We start from the raw sequence: 20,073 nt of genomic DNA, 5'->3' as shown, positions 1-20,073 counted from the left end.
TAAAAACTTATTTATAAATTAATTATATAACAATTAATAATGTAAAACAGCAACCCAGTTATCAGAATACTATTGTTCTATATATCCTCCACAAGTTTTATCTTCTCATCATGAATCTAATTCGTTTGATTTTTTAAATAAGGCCACAGCAATATCCCCAAACTAAAAGAGATATTTGCTGTTGAACTTGCTGGATGCGCCAAATATTTCTTTCATTTAATAGTAAAAATAAGAATAAATGGTTTGCATATTTGCACAAGCTATGATCTAGCATTGGAACTATTTCGGTGGAAGAAAATGTATTCTCTGAGACCTTCTGTGGGTCATTTCTGCAGAGTCATTGTAATACGACACACGTTTAAGACATATAAGAATCATAAGACAATAGTACTATTTGCTTAGTGAGGTGTGTGAATGTCATACAAAAGTGCAAGTGCAAATGTAACCAAATTGCTAAAAGGAAGCACTGTCATGTCAACGGATCAACAATGAAGGATTTCCCACAGCAAAATGCATATATGAACAAAAACTGGTGAGAAAAGATGAGCATAAATCTCTGCACATTCTCCGAAAGGCATCATTGCTTGTTTTGAAATTGGCTCAGATGACATTTTCAGCAGTGTAACAGTAAACTGAAAAGATGGGTATGGTCACATGTTCTATACTCAGCATCGCTCTTCAACAGCTTTCAACTTGCACTTCGAGCACTCAACCCACTGAAGTGCTGCTGCTTGTCCCAGTTGGTGAAGCTTGCATCTAACTGATGTGAGCTTTGCTGCTCAGCTAGATGAACTGACAAAGTCTCCTAAAAAGTGTAGAATATTTTTGTCAAACAAAGCACGGAGGACTAAGTTGTAAATGTTTGGAAATTATATTATCTAAAAAAAAAGAAAAAGAAAAAAAAACTGTAGGATTTTAAATAGGAAAAACAATTACTTAAAATAGTAATCTAACATATATTAGATGGGCGAGATTAACCCAGGTAATTAAATTACCTGGGTTAATCCACAAGGTTTGAAATAATAATACATCACAGCAAAAAAAAGCTTTAGAGCAACAGAATTATTTTTTGAAAAAGGCTTTGCGGCACACATTCTACCCAGGATTCTCTGAGAAACATACTGCTATTTTTAAAATTTCAGAGGTTATTTAAAGCCTCATAACAATTTTGTTATTCGAATGCACCGTGGACCAGACAAATCTAATTATACCAACTGTACATGAAGTAATGTCTACCACAGAGGTCAAAAAGTGCAATCCAGGATCAGATTTTCCAGCATCCACCCATTACAGCATCAAACAGACGGAACAATATGAGTTGGGTGCAAAAATCTGAACCAAGTGTTACCCTGGGCACAGTGTTGGATAAAAGCAGTCTGAGTTTAAACCCAACAGTCCTACTACAAGGCAGTAAGGCCTAAAAGTAAAAGGGTCAGACTCCAGGTTTTTTCATTTTCTGCTGCTGTTTTTGTCACCCCAACACCACCCCTTCCTTCTCTTACATTCAGCTTCCTCCTCCTCTGCCCGAGAGCTTTGCCCCATCTCTGGACCTCCCTGTTCTGGCATAACTCCATCATGGCCTTAGTCACCACCCCCGGTTACCCCTCGCAGCCCCTCACACACATATATACACAGTTTCCCACACACAGCGCAGATTTCACACATGCAGATGCTATCTCTTGCCCCAATACTGGGGTCCCCCTCTCAGCCTGAGGAAAATGGCCGTCACGGAACCCCGCTATTGGGAGGCCTCCCCTCAACCAAAACCTAAGAGCAAGGAGCAAGAGAAAGTGCACAAATCTATTACTGCTGCAACACTAGCTGATGGAGGGAACAGGGGAAGAGAAAGGGGGAGCGGGAAGGATGAGGGTTGCTGAACAGGGGGGACTGCGGTGTGAGCATCTACCCACAGAACACTCTTGGACATGTGGAGTCAATTAGGAACAATCTTGTTTTCTCCCGACCGCTGCAAAAGAAGGGAGGGTTTTTCTTGGGGGGTGTGTGTGTGTGTGTGTGTGTGTGTGTGTGTGTGTGCGTGCGTGAGCTTATGTGAGTGGACCTAGAAAAGTGTGTGGTAGGAAAGGGAGTTGAGGGAACATGTTTTTCTGAAAACCTGCCAGAGAAATAGGCCGGATATTTGGTTTTGTATCAAGCCATTTTATGCACAAAGAGTTTGCATCTCAGCATGCCTGCATGCTGTTCATCCCTAAATGAGCATGTCCAGAGAAACTTAAACGGGATTTCATCCAGAGAGTCAGGAAAGTTACTGAAGAAAAACATCAGTAAATGAATGATGGAGCAGGTCTCAGATGTGCACATGTAGGTGTGTGTTCAACAGCCTCCTACGTGTCATTGTCTGGTCCAGCTGGAAAAACCAGTCACCCCCCCTGTCCCTCAAAAAAAAAAATCACAAGCCACTTCCTTATTGTCAAACAAGAGGAAGTCATCTCTATAAAAGATTCATTATCAGATCAATTATGTATCGCCTTTCAAACTGTCTTGTTTAAAAAGTTTTCATTATTCATCCTCTCATGATTGATGGCTCGAAGGTGCCTCATGATGTGAGGTAAAGAAATGTCTACACCACATCCGATTCATTTGAGCAAGTCGAAAATATCTATCATAAAACAAAGGCCCTTTGTGTTTCATGTAAGCATCAGGAGAAGTTGATAAATTATTTTGCGAGGTTGGAGTTAAAGCAGTCTTAAAGATTGGCAAACCTCAAACTTAACCAAAATTAGGAAGGATGGGTCTCCCTGAATTTAATCAAAACTGATATACTGCTTTAAAATGGTATCATTTTTGTACAATTAATGTGTGGCGCAATGAACAAACCTCAGCGGAAGAAGTACACCACATAATACCATCTCCATATTAACAGTAAAAGTCTGTAACCAAAGAAAACCACCTTAGGCTCTGTGAGAACTCAGAAGAGCAGATAGAGTGCATAAGCCACTAAAGAGAAACATGCAAAAAATAAAAATGTTTTTGTGCAAATTGTATGAGTGTATTTAATGAAAAGCAAGTCAAAACTCACCTTAAACAACAATTGCCCAATTAAGCCTGTAAGAATTGACCACCACTGACCATCTCATCTCCTTCCCCAGCAGGTTTTTCCCACAAAAACATTTAATGGCATTTGACAGTTTTGTTTTTCCTTTTCTGTTATCAATTTTAATATCAAAGATAACACGACTAAATACAAAACGTAGATTCTAAACGATGAGTTCATTAAGGAAAATATCTATCTAAAGCAAACTGACAACACACAAAAAAAACATCATTTCTCTTATGAAATAATGGATGTGCTTATATATTTTTAAAGTCTGGGGTCATTTTTATTAGCCATTCCATTTCTGATTAATGCAAGAACTGTAAATTTAAGAAATAACTATGTGATAACATAAAGTAGTTTAAACATGTCACGCCCCATTAAAAAGAAATCAAAGGACAGATGGGAAACAAAGTCATTAACATTCATCAATCTAAAAATGGTCTTAAATTTTTAAAGCTTTGAACTTCAGAGAACCACAGTGAGAACCAGAAGCAGAGGTTGTGGTAGACTTTTTTAATGCCCGTCATTTTGACAGATGGGGTCAAAACAATCCAGTTATAATCGTTGTGCATCAATTTTAAAAATGGTAACGACACACTGAATTTAATGTTCAGTTCCAACAAGCTGAACCAAGAATACAAATTGTGCCACCACATTAAGCAGAGAAATACATGTAACTTTTTTCTCTGCAGTGATAAAAATCACTGACTGTGGCCCCTGGAACTACATATAAACAATGAAATTAAACGATTACACTTATGAACCATTTACCTGTAGTCTGAACGCACACAACTGCCTCCTGGTTCTCATGAACCTGAATTTCTTACCGCTTGTGCGTAACAAAATGTCTCAAGGGGCACTTGCTGCGCAGGCTATCGTCATAAGGTTTCGGACCTTTGCCTTGGACAGACAACTTATCATGGATGTTTTGATGTTGATCTGTCATGGAGACTGGAATTATGAGCCTCACTTCAAACAAAGTTCAGGGAAGATTTCTCCCACTGAAGAGATCAGAAGTCGTCAAGTCTCTCTGAACAAGGAGTTTCCTGATCCTGCAAGACCTTGCTTTCGCAGGATAAAATTCAGCAGCAAGTGCTCCTGTGGAGCTTTGAATGGCTTAAACAGCTAGCTGAAGTACAATTGGACGTGGCAAAAGTCAAACTCTCGGTTCAACTGACAGAGATGCTGTGGTATGACCTTAAAAAGGCCACTCATGGTCAAAAACACTCTAGTGTGGCTTTTTCCCACATAACAGAGAAGAGGGGGGACAAATTGCTCCACATCAATGTGTAAGACTCCAGTTATTGCAAATGCTTGATGGTATTTATTAGCACCAAATGTGGCACAGGCAGTAATTACTTTTTCACTAAAGGCCAAGCTGGTTAGGCTAGATTTTTTTTCTTTAATAAATGAAATGTTTTAAAAATAAGAAAATGAATTTTGATCATCTTTCGTCCTTGTTGGTGATTAGAAAAATGTCGGTGCCCCCCTGGCAGATTTCTGAAATACTTTTTTCACAGCAGTGTAAATGATTTATAACTAAAACAAAAAAAGAGGGAGTACTGGTTGTTAATGTGGTGAGGTCTCTGCCTCCCACTGTGTACTTCACAAGAGTTAGTAAAATAATCCTGCTTACGCAAAACACTAACCAGAGAAAAAGCAGATAAAATGCAAGTTTAGGGCCATTCACCCTAAGCAGCTTTGGTTTTATTAACCTGATGGCAAATGAAAATGCAATTCAGTTTGGTATTTTTTCATAGTACCAATTAACTGAGATCAAATAAAGGAAGCCTATTAGAGATTTAGTCAATGTGAGATTGACTATTATAATCAGTTAACATCAACAATCTAATCAACTAAATTTCTCAGACTCTCATATAAAAAGGCAGTAGGTTGCACTGGATCATATTTAAGGGTATCAGAATAAAAGAAGCTTACTACAAAAGCACTCCACATGTCAAATCTTTAGTTGAAAAAAATTGTAAGAAACATGTATTAATTTTCATCCATATGATGACATGCAATGAAACATTTGCAGGAATGAATACTTCTGAAAGTTAACATGAGTTCTCACCAGCTGAACATAGGCCACTTTATAATCTGGCTTCTTAACCTTCTGGTTGAGGTGATTCCTCTTTTTGTTGGACCCTGAAAAACACAGAGCAAAATGGTTTTTAAATGCAAAACGCATGCCAATCTTGTTACCACACTACTTATTGATAACTGTGAGGAGCTTTACAAAAATAAAAAAATATTCAGTGTATTTTTCACTTCAACAGTTTAAAATCGAATGCTTTGAAATGTTTTGAGGAGAATGGATGTGCTTCATTTGGAAAACCTGTAAATCAGAAAAAAAATCTAAAAAATGCTCTATAGAATATATGGCACGTAATATCGCATACAATTTTTTAACATATGGAGGTGAACAAGTGAATAAAATAATCAATTAAATTGAATTCATGACAAATACTGTATAAATATGTGTGTTGTAACTGGCATTGTCAACTTATGTAAATATGAGTGTGCAGGTGTCTGTCTCTGATTGGTTCCTAGACAACGACAGAGACGTCCAATTGGTGGCCTCCCGGAGGTGATGGATATAAAAGCTGCAGACGCGGACTTCCTGCCATCCATCCTCAGTTCATCTCAACCAGTCACACTGTTTGTTAACGCCATGTAAAGTTCTGGAGTTTGTAGGAGTGAGCTGCTGTTTCTGTTTCCCTAGTTTTCTCATGTTTTTCTTAGTTAGGGAGGCAAGTTTTTGTCATTTGGTTGATTTACTTTCAATTAGGTAAGTTGGTTAATAGTCAGATAGTTTCCTTTTGTTTGTTGTTTTCGGCATTAGCTCTCTCTGAAGCCATATGCTCCACTTGTTGTAACATCTCAATCAAAAATGCATCTTTTTAAAATAAATAACATTATAAAATGTTCAACTTCGTGTGTGTTGGCTGCTTGGGATCTGAAGAGGATGGATCCTTCATGTTATGATCTGGTCACCCCTAGACAGGTCGCAACAGTGTGCTTGAAAAGATAGTGGATGTTTGCATGGCTGGTAAAAACTAGAGGTGCACCGGCTGGAGTTTTCTTGCCACTCCCGATAATTAAAAAGCCTGACCCGCCAGCTCGGATTGTGGTTGATACTGTTTTATTTTTCATAATTGACACCGTCAGAGCTGTCGGAAAATTTGCTAAAGTGACAAAGTTGACTATCATTACCCACAAACAGACCTGGTCCAATAGGCGGATCAGTCAGTCAGCCCTCTCTCACTGCAGAGCAAAAACGGGCAGTGGCCGATTTCCAGACCTTTGTAAAGGTAGATAAGATTGTTGGATACAATCGTTTTCATATGCAACCACTGGCCGACTGTTGATAACCCAAAGTTAAGGGAGTCAGTACCACCCACAGTAAAAGATTTTTTTTTTCTTTTACCCAGCCATTGTGGGTGATTGAATAACATAAAAATATTATTTTCCCTCCTGGTGTAAATGCTTGAAAATGCTACATCCCATTGAGAGTGTGGCATAGATTATGCACTTTATTAACTTCAGATAATAGTGTCAACCTCTTCTGTCTCATCCTTCACATACCTTCCAAGTCTAGAAAACAGGGGACATGCTGTGCTGCTAAGTGTAGCAAATGTGTACATTTGTGGGAGTGGGGCAGTATTTTGTCAAACTGAGATCAATTAATTCCTATAACTTCAAGGGATTTCACACAGGTGTGCATTTGACAAATGGTATTGTCAGTGAAGGACAATGGCAAATTATCAAATAGATTCTCCCTCCTTGAGATGCAAATCTCAATAAGACCCTAGTGGTCAAGTCCACAGGCCCATGGAGTAACTGCCACTGCCATGGGAACGGTTTATGACATGAAAAACAAGGGAAACATTCTCCTGTAATGACTCATTTGTACATAAGTGTGTGCTTCGTGCCACACACACAAAAACACACACACTATATAGCTAGTAATCACTAGCTACGCAGCGCACAGCTCAGGGAAAGCCCTAAGCAGGGTTGTAAAACACCCCCTCCACACCACCATGCTTAAATGGAGGCCCCTGTGTGGGTGGGACACAGAGGTAACCAAGTGTATGTGCCAATGTGTTTTTGCACATTCGTATATGTGTTCAGGTTGCTGAGGAAAACCAAAAGGAAACTACTACAAATCTCGTACGGTAGTATTATGACAAATCAAAAACATAACTGCACACCTTGAAAAGACACCAAACAACGTCTTTCGCCTCTTGAAGATTTCTCCTAACAAAAAGACACACAGACAGAGCTTTCACAGAACACTCGCAAACGCAAGCACAACTTCTCCCACATTGAGATTGCGGTCTGGCAACCAGCTATCACGTTACAAATCCCAGACTGGAGAGGTAGCCATGGTAACACCTTCCAAAATACCCCTGCCGCACAAGAGGGAAGAAAGAGTTGCTTGCACCCCTCACGCTTCTTGGTCCAGTCCCGTCTTTACACTGCCAATGGAGTGGAACCCCTGACGCAGACAGGGATACCTTCTCTGACGCACCTCGGGAATACCAGGGGCCTTCAGCTGCCCTTTGTTCTCCATCCCACTTCATCCCTTGAAGACTCGCTGCTTTCCTTGAACTCGCTACAACAAGGAGCATTCTTTCCTCCTGTAGCCTCTGACACAATCCTAATAAACAGTGTTAATTGCTTCTCCACTCTATATGCTAGGCGCCTCTCTCCCCATGATACCTTCTTGGTCTGACTGGCTTGACTGACCAATCTCTACCTCCTTCACAGGTAGACAGTGGAAGTTTAGGAACAAAAAAAGAAAGCAAACAGCTTTTTAATTTGTTTGCTCTCTGTATGTAGCAACCAAATTAGTCTGTAAAAAATACTTGGCTACATTTTTCTTCTTTAAAGAAAAAAAAAGATGTTAGAAAGCATTGTTAATTTGGTGAAATAGCACTAATCTTGATTGCGTAATCATTTTTGGCAAGGAGATAATCAACGCTGCTAATAGAGGATCCTTAAGTTAGGTAGACTGTGAACTGTATGTGCATGTCTGGAGGAAGCATGGTGTGTTCTGGAACAGCTGGAGGCCAGAGTGCTGCAACAGCAGATTGTCAGATAAGCAGCTGTGTGTGTGCACAGAAAAAGGAGGACTAGGCATGAGAACCAGTACCACAATTGGCCGCTGAGAAACCCTCCTGCGGCTGCATTTCAATAGAAAATTGTGCACATAAGATGAAACTGCTAATCACTGTTAAATGTCTTTTAAACAGAATCAATTTGACTTTATGCTTCCCAAAACACTCTTTCTGTAAACTTTGCAAACCCTAAATGAAAGAAATGATTTTAACTCTATTAAACATTGTTTAAGAAAAATGGGATGGCTCAGAATGCAACAGCTGATTTTCAAATTCTTTATTCAGTTTTCTGACAAATTACTAGAAAAAGCAGGCTCAATTCAATTTCAAAATATTCTAAATTGTTTTCAAGATATAGAAATTAATTGTTCTTTCTATTTATGATTAGCTTTACAGATTAGTGGAGTATTTGGTAGACAATACGTTTTTGTGCAAATAGCTAGGAAACCTCACCAAATTGTATCCTGGTGCGAATTACTCCAACTGGGACGTTATAGATCTTCTCCAAGTAGTTCTTCACATCATATTTGGTCATGCTGTTCAGAACAAACAGGAAAAAGAAAATAGATCAAAGCAAAGGTCATAAGATGTCAGCAGCATCACAATTTAAGTGCCACGAAGAGCCATCTCAATACATGTGTGCTGCGACTTCACATTCAGGTATGACATTTCATCATCTAACACCACATTCACTTAATCGACCTTAATATAGGAATAATGTAGCCCATTTCCAAACTGCATTACAATAATCTCTGCAGTTATATCATGTGCTGTAAAGGGACAAGACACTCATGTGAAAACCCATTCAGCTCCTACTGAATGGACCATAAAGTGGGGAGAGGAGAAATGTGAGTGTCAGTGTTCATCCAATTAACTGTCTAGGAGTATTGATCGTGCCCAGTGAAATTCTACACAGGAAGTGGACCTGGCACCAACTGATCTGGCGGGCTGGCCTAGCTCAAGGTAGCCCACTGGGTAGCACTGGGAACAGATTCCTCTGCCCAGAGGAAGAAAGGCTTTTAACTGCTAATCAATCTAGTCAATTGAATTAGCCCAGTAGAAAGCCCTTCTCAAATGCGTCAGACAAAGTGCTTAATAGCGACGCTGTGGTCTGACAAGAGAGCCTCGGATGTGGTGTCTTCTATCACCTCATATGTTTCTTTGACAGTGTAGGACACAGTAATTTTCACTGCTTGTAAAGTAAACAGCTCGACACCTTGAGTATTTAGTAACAATATAAGATGAAGCAAAGATCTGCCTGAGAAAAATCCCATCTGTGAATACAAAGACTCTTTGTACCAAAGAGTGATGTAATATTTGTTTCCATGCCGTAACTAACAATTGCTGTTCCTCCATAATAAGTTAAACTTTGGCAAAGCTCACAGTAAAGTAGAAAGACAATGTTTGCATTTTGAGAGTATGGAAAAAGGTAGGCTCAACTTTAAAATGATTACATGTCTCCATATTTGATTACATACGTTCACAATAATTTCCGTTACTTCCTAAAGGTTTTCTTTCATTTAATAAAGAATGAGTTTTTAATTAAGATCTCTGAGTTAACGATGATTTGAGACAACTGAGGGTGTTTGGTGAAAGATACAAAATAACTTCCCAGCTCTCACTTAGATTTTCTTTATCCTTTTAGTTAGAAAATCTGTGCATACAGCAACATTTCAACTAGAAATATATAGAAAGTAAAAACATAAAAATAAAACCCTTAAAGAAAAGAAACATAAGACATTTTTCACAAAAACATCTCAGTCTTTTAATTCTTCATCTGCTGCTTGACTTCAATAAAAAGGTCTACTTTTAGATTATTGAGAGAATTTTTCAAATTTGTTCAAGGTTAGTAAGCGCAGTTGTTTCAGTTTTAATAGTTTTTTTTTTTTTAGGAAGAAATCAATGGTAGTAATGTTTACATCTTCGCCAGTCAGTTACAATTGTTCTGTCAACAATCTGAAGCAAAAAAGATGCACCTTAACATTTGGCAATCTGAAACCAAAATATATTCACCATAAACTATATTGAAAATGGTCAACTCTTTGGCTATGGTGCATAGATGCTCTTGTACTAAGTGGCTAATCAGCACTTGTTGGTCTTTTCAGTCCTCTAATCATCCCCTACAACAAAATTTACAGGCCTTGTAAATTAGAAATGTTATAAATTTATATAGCAAACATATCTAGTATCAATCATATTAATTACTCAAAGTATTTTACTCTGAAATCTAACCTATTACACAAATTCATACACTGACACAGATTGGTAGACAACTTGAGGTTGAGTGCCTTGCAAAAGGTAATATTGACATGTGGCAGGAGGAAACGGGAATTCAATCCACAATTGTTAGATAGCAAAACAAATACTATTCCAACTGAGCCTCAGTCATCCACTGGTGACAGAACAAGAGACTTTGCACGAAACAACTTGAACTTTATTTGGTAATAAACATCACAAATGTTTTTCTCCCCCTCAAACAATTATGTTGGATCTGCTTGATTATGTTCATAACCAACTCCAGTAATCTCAGCATTTTCAAGGTTTCCTTAAATATGATGCCTTAAAATCAGTATACTCTGCTTACAGATACAATCATAAAAGATGAAGTCTGTAAAACTTATAAATAAACAGACTGTATTGTCAGTGTCAGTTTTACTGTGTCCAAATTCACAAAATCATCTAAATAGAAGGTGGATGGTTATGTTTTATCTTATAGGGTTAGGGTAGACGCTTGTAGGAGAGCACCCATTGAACCTTTTTTTTTCCTATGCAAATTTAGAACGAAGGATCCCAAGATGTAACACGCAGATGAGCCTTTCTGCTCCATTTGCACCCACCTCTCCCAATAACCACCATCTCACAGAGAGTGTGCCAGAGGGAAGCAAAGCAGAGCGGAGTGACCAGGGGTACTTGAGTCCATGAGAGCTGGAAAGAGTAATTGCTTAGAGAGGTGGGTTTTCCTAGAAAGCAGGGTCGGGGAACTGGAGGAGAGGGAAGTAGCTTGAGGTCTGTTGAGTCTCATGTGGATCATTAGTAGGACGAACACTGATCCTGATTAATGAGAAGAACGTTTTCTAAATAGGCAGTGCTTTTAACACTTCAGATATCCAGCCACCACAAACCAACAGATGGTATACATGAGGTCTTGGCACAGTCATGTCTTTTACTATGCTTGTAGTTAATGAATAGGTACTTGACATAGCTCAGGAACTGAAAAGAAAACATCAAAAAACATCATCTTAAATAGCTGCCAGCTAACAAGATTTTTTTGGAAAAAGCTTTGCATCTTCTCTCAAAGAAAGAAGGGGAAAATGTGATCCTTCCTCCCTCCTCCCTTGGAGAGCAAGGCTAAAAACACTTATTCTTAACATATAAACAAAACTATTTGCAGACATCAACATATTTTTTACAAGCAAGAAACTTCCTCCATGTTGGGAATGCCTTTCTTTACTGTCTGTAAAATATAAAGAGTTAGTCCATGTAAGAAAAAGCATGAATTGAAATGAAAGCAGACATGAGAAAAAGGATACATGGAACTCATACATTTGTGTTTTCCTCGAAATGGATTAAATGTCCAGATGTAAATCTAAACTAGCTGTTAACAGATGATGATTCCCAGGTAGATTTCAAAGCATTTTGTTCCCTCTCTCCTAATGTACTGTATATAGAAGGTTACATTAAATCCACATACAGTAAGACAACTACTCCAAACATGCAGGTATATAGTCATAGAGTTAAACAATTATTTTCTGTGATGACAAGACCAAGGAGTTATAAAAGCAAACTAAGAGGCCCCAACATAGTCAGGGAAACTTAGTAAAAGTTGAATTTTAGAACAGTACATCATAGCTGTGGTCAAAGAAAAGGTCTACATAGTATCTTGTTAGAAAAGATGCAAAGTTTTTTTCCCCATTTACGTCACCAAATTTGTCCTTGTAGCAACAAAGGATAAACAAGATGAACACATTCATCTTAATAGACAATTTAGATAAGAACCGATTTAAAGCCACTTTTAGCTGAGAAACCTTCTGTAGTACTCAGAAATATTGATGAAGACTGCTAAAATAAAACATGAAAGTTGTTCCTGCCACTGTTTAGTAAAACTCTTTTTTTTTATCAGTGTACATGTACTTAGAAAGCACAAATTAATGTTATTTCCCTAGGTATTAACAGTAGCACATAGTTTATTGTGTTCTGGCAAAAATAGTTACTATGATAAGAATAAGTCATCAGAATCATGATTGTTCGCCAAGTTTGTGAACACAAACAAGGAAATTGACTTTCGGTACAGAGATTTTAGCTGTCTTTTTCCTAACTCTAGACCTTTACAACTCCTGGATGGAGGAAAGATCAGCCTCAATGATCCTCTCTGCAGACCTGATTTTTCATTGCAATTTGGACCTGTCCCATTTTGTGGATGAGCCAAACTACAGTGATGGATGAACACAGGACAGACTAAATAACGGCAGTGTAAGAGACTAGCAGCTCCTGTGGCAGGTTGTACTTTTTGTTACAGGAAGTGGAAGTCTCTGCTGGGCCTATTTCCAAAAAGTGTCTATGTCTCAGAAATATCTCAGCACCCAAGAAAGGATAGCTCCTATGAACCTTAAGGGAGGCACAGTAGATGTAGTGTTCTTGAGAAAGGAGTGCACAGAGAGTTTAATGAAAATGAATGGTCATGTTTACGCCTGAATGGTCAGGCTTAAACGAGTTGAGTTACAGGTGGTTCTGACAGCACTAGTGGACCAGATGAGCCACTTCCTATCTGTGTGGACACTCATCACTGTCCTGGATTAGACCTATAACAGTGGTATTATCTGTGAACTTCAGTAGTTTCACAGACAGATCTACTGAGTGCAGCCATCTGTGTATAGTGTAAAACTTGTAAAGGAGAAGATGCCGCTCAGTCAGGAAGCTGGTAATCCATTGACAGGTGGAGGCCGGGATTGTGAGTTAGGTGACGTGGAGAAAAATGTCTGGGTTAACAGAGTCAAAAACCATGCTGAAGTCCACAAAGAGTATACCTGAGTATGCCTCATGTTCTTTTCTTAATCTTCTGATGTTAAAAGAGCCTATTCACTTCTTCGTCAGAGACCATAAGTTCAGGAAGGGGGTCTGAGGAGAGTAGAGTGTTTGGTGTAAGGAGAGGTCCTATCTCAGAGTGATGAGTGTGGATGAGTTGGTAGGAGGTATGAATGGCTGCCTTCCAAACCTGCAGTAGAGGCTGTTACGGTCGTTTGCCAGATGAGTTTCAGCAATTCTATTGAGGCCTGTGGCTGAAGCTTCAGAAACACTTCAATAGATGCGGTCAAAACAAGCCTATATCATCTGCTTTGACTGCTCCATCAACTTCCTGACGACAAGATTAGAGGTCTTTAGTTTCTGCCTATAGGTTGGAATGAGATGAAGCAGACCATGATCAGAAAGTCCCAAAGTGGCCCTGGTGACAGCCTGATATGCATCTTTCAAAGCCATGTTGCAGTAGTCCAGTGTGTTTTTAAATCACTGTAGGGGTACAATATGTGCTTTCTGTATTTTGGAAGTACATTGGAAAGATTTGCACTGTAAAAATCCCCAAGAACAATAACATGAGAGTCTGGGTGCGTTTCCTCAACATCAGCTAACTAGCCGTTGCTCAACTTCTGACCTGCAGGCTTGCACGGTTGTATCTTTACATGTAATCTAACTAAATTAGAAAAGTAAGCTATTTTTGGACTTTATTTTTGACCAACATTTGGTTTGCAAGACTGGCTGTTGGCAGTGACAAATTATTAATGGAGTTGATTAAAAGCTCTTTATGTTCCTCTTCTTCCTCATTGCAAGAAATACCCCAAAATATCATGATAAAACTTCAAGTCTATATTGCTCAATGTCACTATGTATTCTAATTCATGTATATGATTACAACAGGCAATGTTGTATCAGAAAACCTTTTTCTCACAAACCTCAATCAATTTAAGCCTCCCATCTTGGCTACAAACTGGAATATAGTTTGGAAAAAGCCCTGGGCTGAAAGTTGAGGAGAAAATGTCAAGTTGCAACTGTACATAAACAAGGCTAAACTTAGACAAAGGGTGTGGTGTCCCTAAAAATGATGCAGGCAACATCTGATCATCATCCCAGTATAAACATCCACCCGACTCCACAAGCTAACCTTTCACACTTCTGCCTCTTAAGAATAAAAACCAGTCTCGGGCAACTGCTGAGGCCGGAGGCATCGTTCCACACCAACTGGTATATATTTATAAGCAAACGCAAATGCGAGAAAGATTCCTCGACTGAGACGATGAAAGAACTCCAAGCACAAAACCTAGAAGGGAATCAAGTGACGCAAACCAGTGCTAAGGTTCAATTTTGGTCTGTTGTTGCCAAGCAAGCTTAGGCTGAGAACACTGGACTTGATGACAAAAATAATTTTTTTAAACTTATTTTGTTCCGTCATTTGAGGAAAAAGTGCAAATGGGAGATATTTATGACTGTGTGCACAGAGGAAAAGAAAAACAACTTGGACTCTACCTCACTCAAACAGATGCTTAAACACAGCCAATACGTCAATTTACAGATTAGACCATACATCTCTATCAGCTGCTTTAAATGCAACCCCTCATCAGCATTAATCTACATGCTCTTGGATATTTTCTATTTTTAAATGTGTGTTAACTCACGCAAACCCGAGAGGATTATGAGTATCATTTACAACAGTTTAATGTGTTTCATTTACACCTGTGCTCCAAAAGCACAAGAGAAGTAGGTGAAAGGCCACAGTTGGAAACTCAGAAGTGAAACAGAGGGCAGCTTTGATTTAATTTTAAATGACATTCAGTGATGCACTATTGCCAATAAATACTGAATAATAATTTTAGCCATAAGTGCCTTTGCACTATTATATTTTTGGACAAAATGTACAAAACAAAACACAAATGCTTTTTTTTTTTTCTTTTCTTGTCTTAAACAGTTATTAGCAAAAATACAACTGCACACTTTTCAGTTCAAGATTCCAAAATTTTTTTCAGACTACACTTACGAGATTTTTTCCAGTCATTTTTATAACATTCTGAACAACGGAGTAAAAGTGTTTGCCATATTCAGTAGTTTCAAAGTAAATAAAAAAGCAAAATGCTAAAACTTCAAGAGTGTGGTGCTAGGGCCATGTTACTGCTAATTAGGACCTGAACACACTTTTGAACTCGCCAAATCAAGACTGGAGAATCCTATCATGAATGAACCTCATTTAAAGACCCATTAATGAACTTTGGATCCTTTTTCGATATTGTTCTTGGAACCCCCAAGAATTGCAGCCTTAGACTTGGTTTTAATCTTTAATAAATTTGTGTGGATTCAGTCAGTAAGTCAAAGGTCAAATAATTGATGGCTAAAATGTTCAAATCAAGGCTTGGAGTGGCTTATCAAAACTAAAGTATATCAGCTGCATGTTAATCAATGTAAGACCTGCATAATTGTTTCTCTAGAACTAAAGGCAACAAGGAAGTGTGGGTTTTTTTTGAAGACTTTGATAATGGTAAAAAAAAAAAATCCATACATTTCAAGTTTGAGTAGGAATTCCCTTTTTAACTGCAAGTTTGACCTAAAATAACCCGTTTTAAGACAGACGAGGCAAACTGATGTAAACCCTTTCATACAGTTAGCAACAACACAATTGCTTTGGCAGATGGTGAGTGGGCAGTCGAATAAATACTGTGTGAAACAATGATAATCTAGTGTTTACCTCCATTTGGGTGGAATTACTGGTCAGCGTGGTGATTCATATTTTGAAAACGATGAGCTCACTCTGAGGTGTGACTATGTGAATGCCAGACCCCTTTAGCGTGATCAACTTAGCGCCCAACACTGGTCAAATGAGAGTACAAATATGAAGCAGCATGTAAATCTGATGAACCTACAAGCAGTGGCAAGCTGCATCTCATGTTTCTTTTAAAGATCATCATGCATGGCAGCCTGAGTTGACTGAGCATGTTAACATTTAAAGCTGATAATTATTGTCAGCGTCCTAAAAACTGTCCAAGCATATGCTATACAGTGAACCCTCGTTTTTCGCGGGGGTTGCGTTCCGAAAAGAACCCGTGATAGGCGAAATCCGTTAAGTAGTTATCTTTATTTTTTAACAAACCATTTTTTTTAACAAATAACGCTTTCTTACAAATAACTACAGTAAAATAATCATTTTAATCATCAATATGAAGTACAGTAGGACAAATTGTGACTCGCGTATTTCACTGTTCCTCTGACTGTGACGCTGCGGCATGACTCCGCTCTCTAGTGGCTTTTTCTTCAGAAGCCTGCGGTGCAGGTGTGTTTTTTCAAAAGAAGAACATAGTTATCAGTAGTTGTTGTTGCTCTTTTTTATTCTGGGCAAAAATATTTGCCAAAATTTGCCAAGCTGTATTACATGTATTGAAATACCGTAACGTTATTGGCACACAGGCAGAGAAGAAGCGCAGAGACTGTTTAGCCAATCAGGACGCAGAACACAATGCACTGTGAAAACAAACTGCACAAAAAAATCCAAGAAGCAGCGAGGCCGTGAAAGGTGAACCGCGTTATAGCGAGGGTTCACTGTATACGTCAAAGCCCATCTCATAATAAGCTTAATCAGAAGAATTAAAAAAAATTGTTAGCAATAAATGGTAAATGGACTGAATTTATATGGCGCTTTTCAAGTCATTTTGACCACTCAAAGCGCTTTACACTAGAGTCACATTCACCCATTTACCCCCACAAACACACACATTTATACACAGATACGCAGATCGGTAGGCAATTTGGAACCATAAGCATTTCTAGGTCTAAACAATAAGAATATTAACAAAGGTCTGCAAAACGCATCACTTATGGTCAGCACTAGAGTTGGTCTCTATATGTTTGTACGTACTATGAGGCTCTGAAGACCATTCCTCAAGCTCACCCAAGGATGCCAAAACATTCACAAGATCGAAACTGATAAACAGCGTAAATAAAACTGTGTCAAAACTTGGTTGTAAGTCAGTTGTTTCAGAGTTTAATTTAATACAACTTGTTGATTTAGAGTTGAATCTTTTTCACTATGGAATTCTTTTTTCTTTATTGTCAATGGAAAATGTTCAATGTATTTATTTCAGAGTCAGTGTTAATATTTTTGGTTACAATTATTTATTTCAACGCCAATATTTCTTTTCAGACAATTGGCCTATGCCCATTTCTGGTTATCTTAATATCGGCAATGTACATGTTTGATAACACCGTGTACAACATGTTAATGTTCCAGTCTTCGTAAAATATTTAATAACTCTGAGCGACATATTTAATCTCTTTGATCGGCCATAAATCAGCAGTAATGTACATAGGATGAAGCAGACAGTACGATGTTGCACTGATAGGGGACAGTGTTGACCCCCATAGACACAATGTGCAACAGCTGTGATAATCCTAGTTGGTAGTAGAGTCAAACATGAGGTATAAATTAATCTAAACTCTTAATAAGAGCATGTTAGGTAAGACAAATTATTCAAATTTTATTTTGTTGATCCCTGTCCAACAAGTATACATAACTCTTTTCCAAATTAAACAAGTTTACCGTGTAACCTGGTTTTTCATTAAGAAAATACCTCTGTAAAACCAGGAGAAACAGCCTGCAATTGTGCTCATTTTAATTATTACACACAATAACCCAACAAAATTCATGTACAAGCATGCTCTCATTTAAATAGTTGACAGCTCACAAAAAACACATTTACACATCCTTGGATGTTCTCTCTTGAGCATTGCAAGAACTCAATTAAATCAACTAATTTGACACTGCTGTCATTGTTTGAGGTACACAAACTCAAAACAGAGGAACTAAACTCCTGGCACCAAGTACTGTTCTGACAAAACAACACACGGACCAATATTAAACTCCTGCAGTGGCCTGGACCATTGTGTGCCCTGGTTTGAGCTCTGTGTTGATTGTTTTATTCAAGAATAATGACTTTTTTTTTAACTGAGCAAAAATATGAAACAAAGAATGGAGGTTTCCTCAAGTCATGTTTTCCTTTCTTTGCTTCCACATGAACTTTCCTTGGCACTGGGATGATTCAGAAACCCTCATGACTCTTGTGGCTACCACGATTCCTTTTAAGAAAGGCTGCCTGTTTTAGCAAGTTGACTTGGCAAACCACTGGAAGGCTTTTTATGTGGCTCCTTGTTTGATACAAGTTTGGTTAAATCTACTTTGAGGCTTTTTATAGTGCATTACTGGTTGGTGAATGAAATATAAGAATTCCCTGGGAAAGACAGGGAGGAGGACATTGTAACAAATGGAGGTGTTGCAAAGCTGCAGACAACAGGCACTTACTGCATTCTGGAAGAATCTCATACCAAAAGGCTCATGTTGCCCAAGAAAAACGTTTATCAAATAAGTGACAGCCAAACAGTGCTTAAGTTGACACAGATATTAAGTTGTTGACAGAATTCATAAACTAAATTGCTCTTAGGTGAGCTAATACAGAAAAATTGTGTAATAAGACTAGTGGAAAATACCATGATGATATATGATACATGCCAAGCACAGGACAAACTCAACTGGGACTGTCCACTGTCTATTGTTTTTAATTAATCTCTGACGAATGTGATTTAAGTGCAGGCAAGAAAAAAAAAACAACTAACCTTGTGTTAGCCAAAGAATTTATTTTCTGGATTAATTTTATAATTGTGAGCTAGCAAGGTCAAATATGTCCACCTTCATCTCCACACTTCACAGCTGGTATGTTTATTTACTAGAAATGAACCTCAAAACAGAACGCTCGAGCAGTTGACCGTGATTTCTCTCTGAAGAACGCATACGCAATGAAGAAGAGAGAAACGGTGCAGCTTTGATAAGATAAGATAAATCTTTATTGTCATTGTCACAAGGACAACGAAATTTAAAAGGTGCCATCAGTCAGTGCATATGCTTAACATTTGGTCAATATTCTGTGGAAGTTACATTTTTTACATCGGCCAGCTTGAAACACCGGATCTACATAATATTAGTTTGGTGTTATGTGCATTTTAGTCTTTGTTTGGAATCTTCTTCTCATGTTTGACTATTGGTTTATGTCTTTTGACTGCATTACCTAAATCCAAAATGGTTGCCTATTTAAAAGGAAAATGTCAAAATACAGATAGATTTGTACGGAGAGCAAACTATGTCACTAATCCGAGTACTTTATTGATCCCAAAGGGAAATTAAATAAATAAATACTTAATTTAAATGATTGTAATTTCTTTTTATTATGTTTGGGCCAATAATGAATTTCAGTAAGAAAAACGGAAATAGCTGTGGGAGTCCATAAAAAACACAACCTTGGGGTTCTCCATTGCGGAGTCTCACTGCAAAAAAAAAAAACATAATCCGAGCAATGACCAGAGCTCCCGTGCTTTCACAGCGTGCCCAAGTTCCTACTTTCCTACCCATATTCACACCCACAGTAAAGGGGAATAGACTCCAATGAACACACTCCAAACCACCCTGAGCCAGAAATTAACCAGCTAGAGTGAAACTTGACCATGGAGAAGCAGTTTTAGAGTGCAAAAGTTTTCACCTTGCCCAGTCGTTAACACAAAAGACTATATATCTGAGGTTTAAATAGGGCACACCTTATTCTGAAAAATATTGCAGTGTTTTTTTAGTTACGTATGACTTAAATTTTAAGCTGTCTTTCCCTCTTTTTCTTTAATTGCTTAGCTACAATAATAAACTTCTTTTGTATTGCTAATTTTCAAAATAAATTTCTCCAAAGATGTTTGAGAACCACATGGAGTGACCTAATTTTTCAATGTGACTCTATAAACAAAGCTACACACAGCACATGTGCACTTATGATGTGCATAGTATCAAAGTGGCTTAGCGGTGCAAGAGAAACAGGAGTTGTGTTCAGC

At 38.2% G+C, this 20,073-nt stretch overlaps 1 protein-coding gene across 2 annotated transcripts in view; it reads right to left on the bottom strand.

Annotated features, from left to right (window-relative positions):
- The window catches only part of mrpl23 (mitochondrial ribosomal protein L23), a 41,709-nt gene that overhangs the window by 16,309 nt on the left and 5,327 nt on the right, over positions 1-20,073 (bottom strand). For both annotated transcript variants that reach the window (XM_028043874.1, XM_028043879.1), the window contains 2 exons: positions 8,632-8,714; positions 5,130-5,203 (listed from right to left, as the gene is read on the bottom strand). In XM_028043874.1, the coding sequence (XP_027899675.1) occupies positions 5,130-5,203; positions 8,632-8,714 (157 nt within the window). The remainder of the gene's footprint in view (positions 1-5,129; positions 5,204-8,631; positions 8,715-20,073) is intronic.

Source organism: Xiphophorus couchianus, chromosome 2, assembly GCF_001444195.1.
Source record: "Xiphophorus couchianus chromosome 2, X_couchianus-1.0, whole genome shotgun sequence".
Classification (NCBI taxonomy): Eukaryota; Metazoa; Chordata; class Actinopteri; order Cyprinodontiformes; family Poeciliidae; genus Xiphophorus; species Xiphophorus couchianus.
This window is presented reverse-complemented; position numbering and strand designations above follow the sequence as displayed.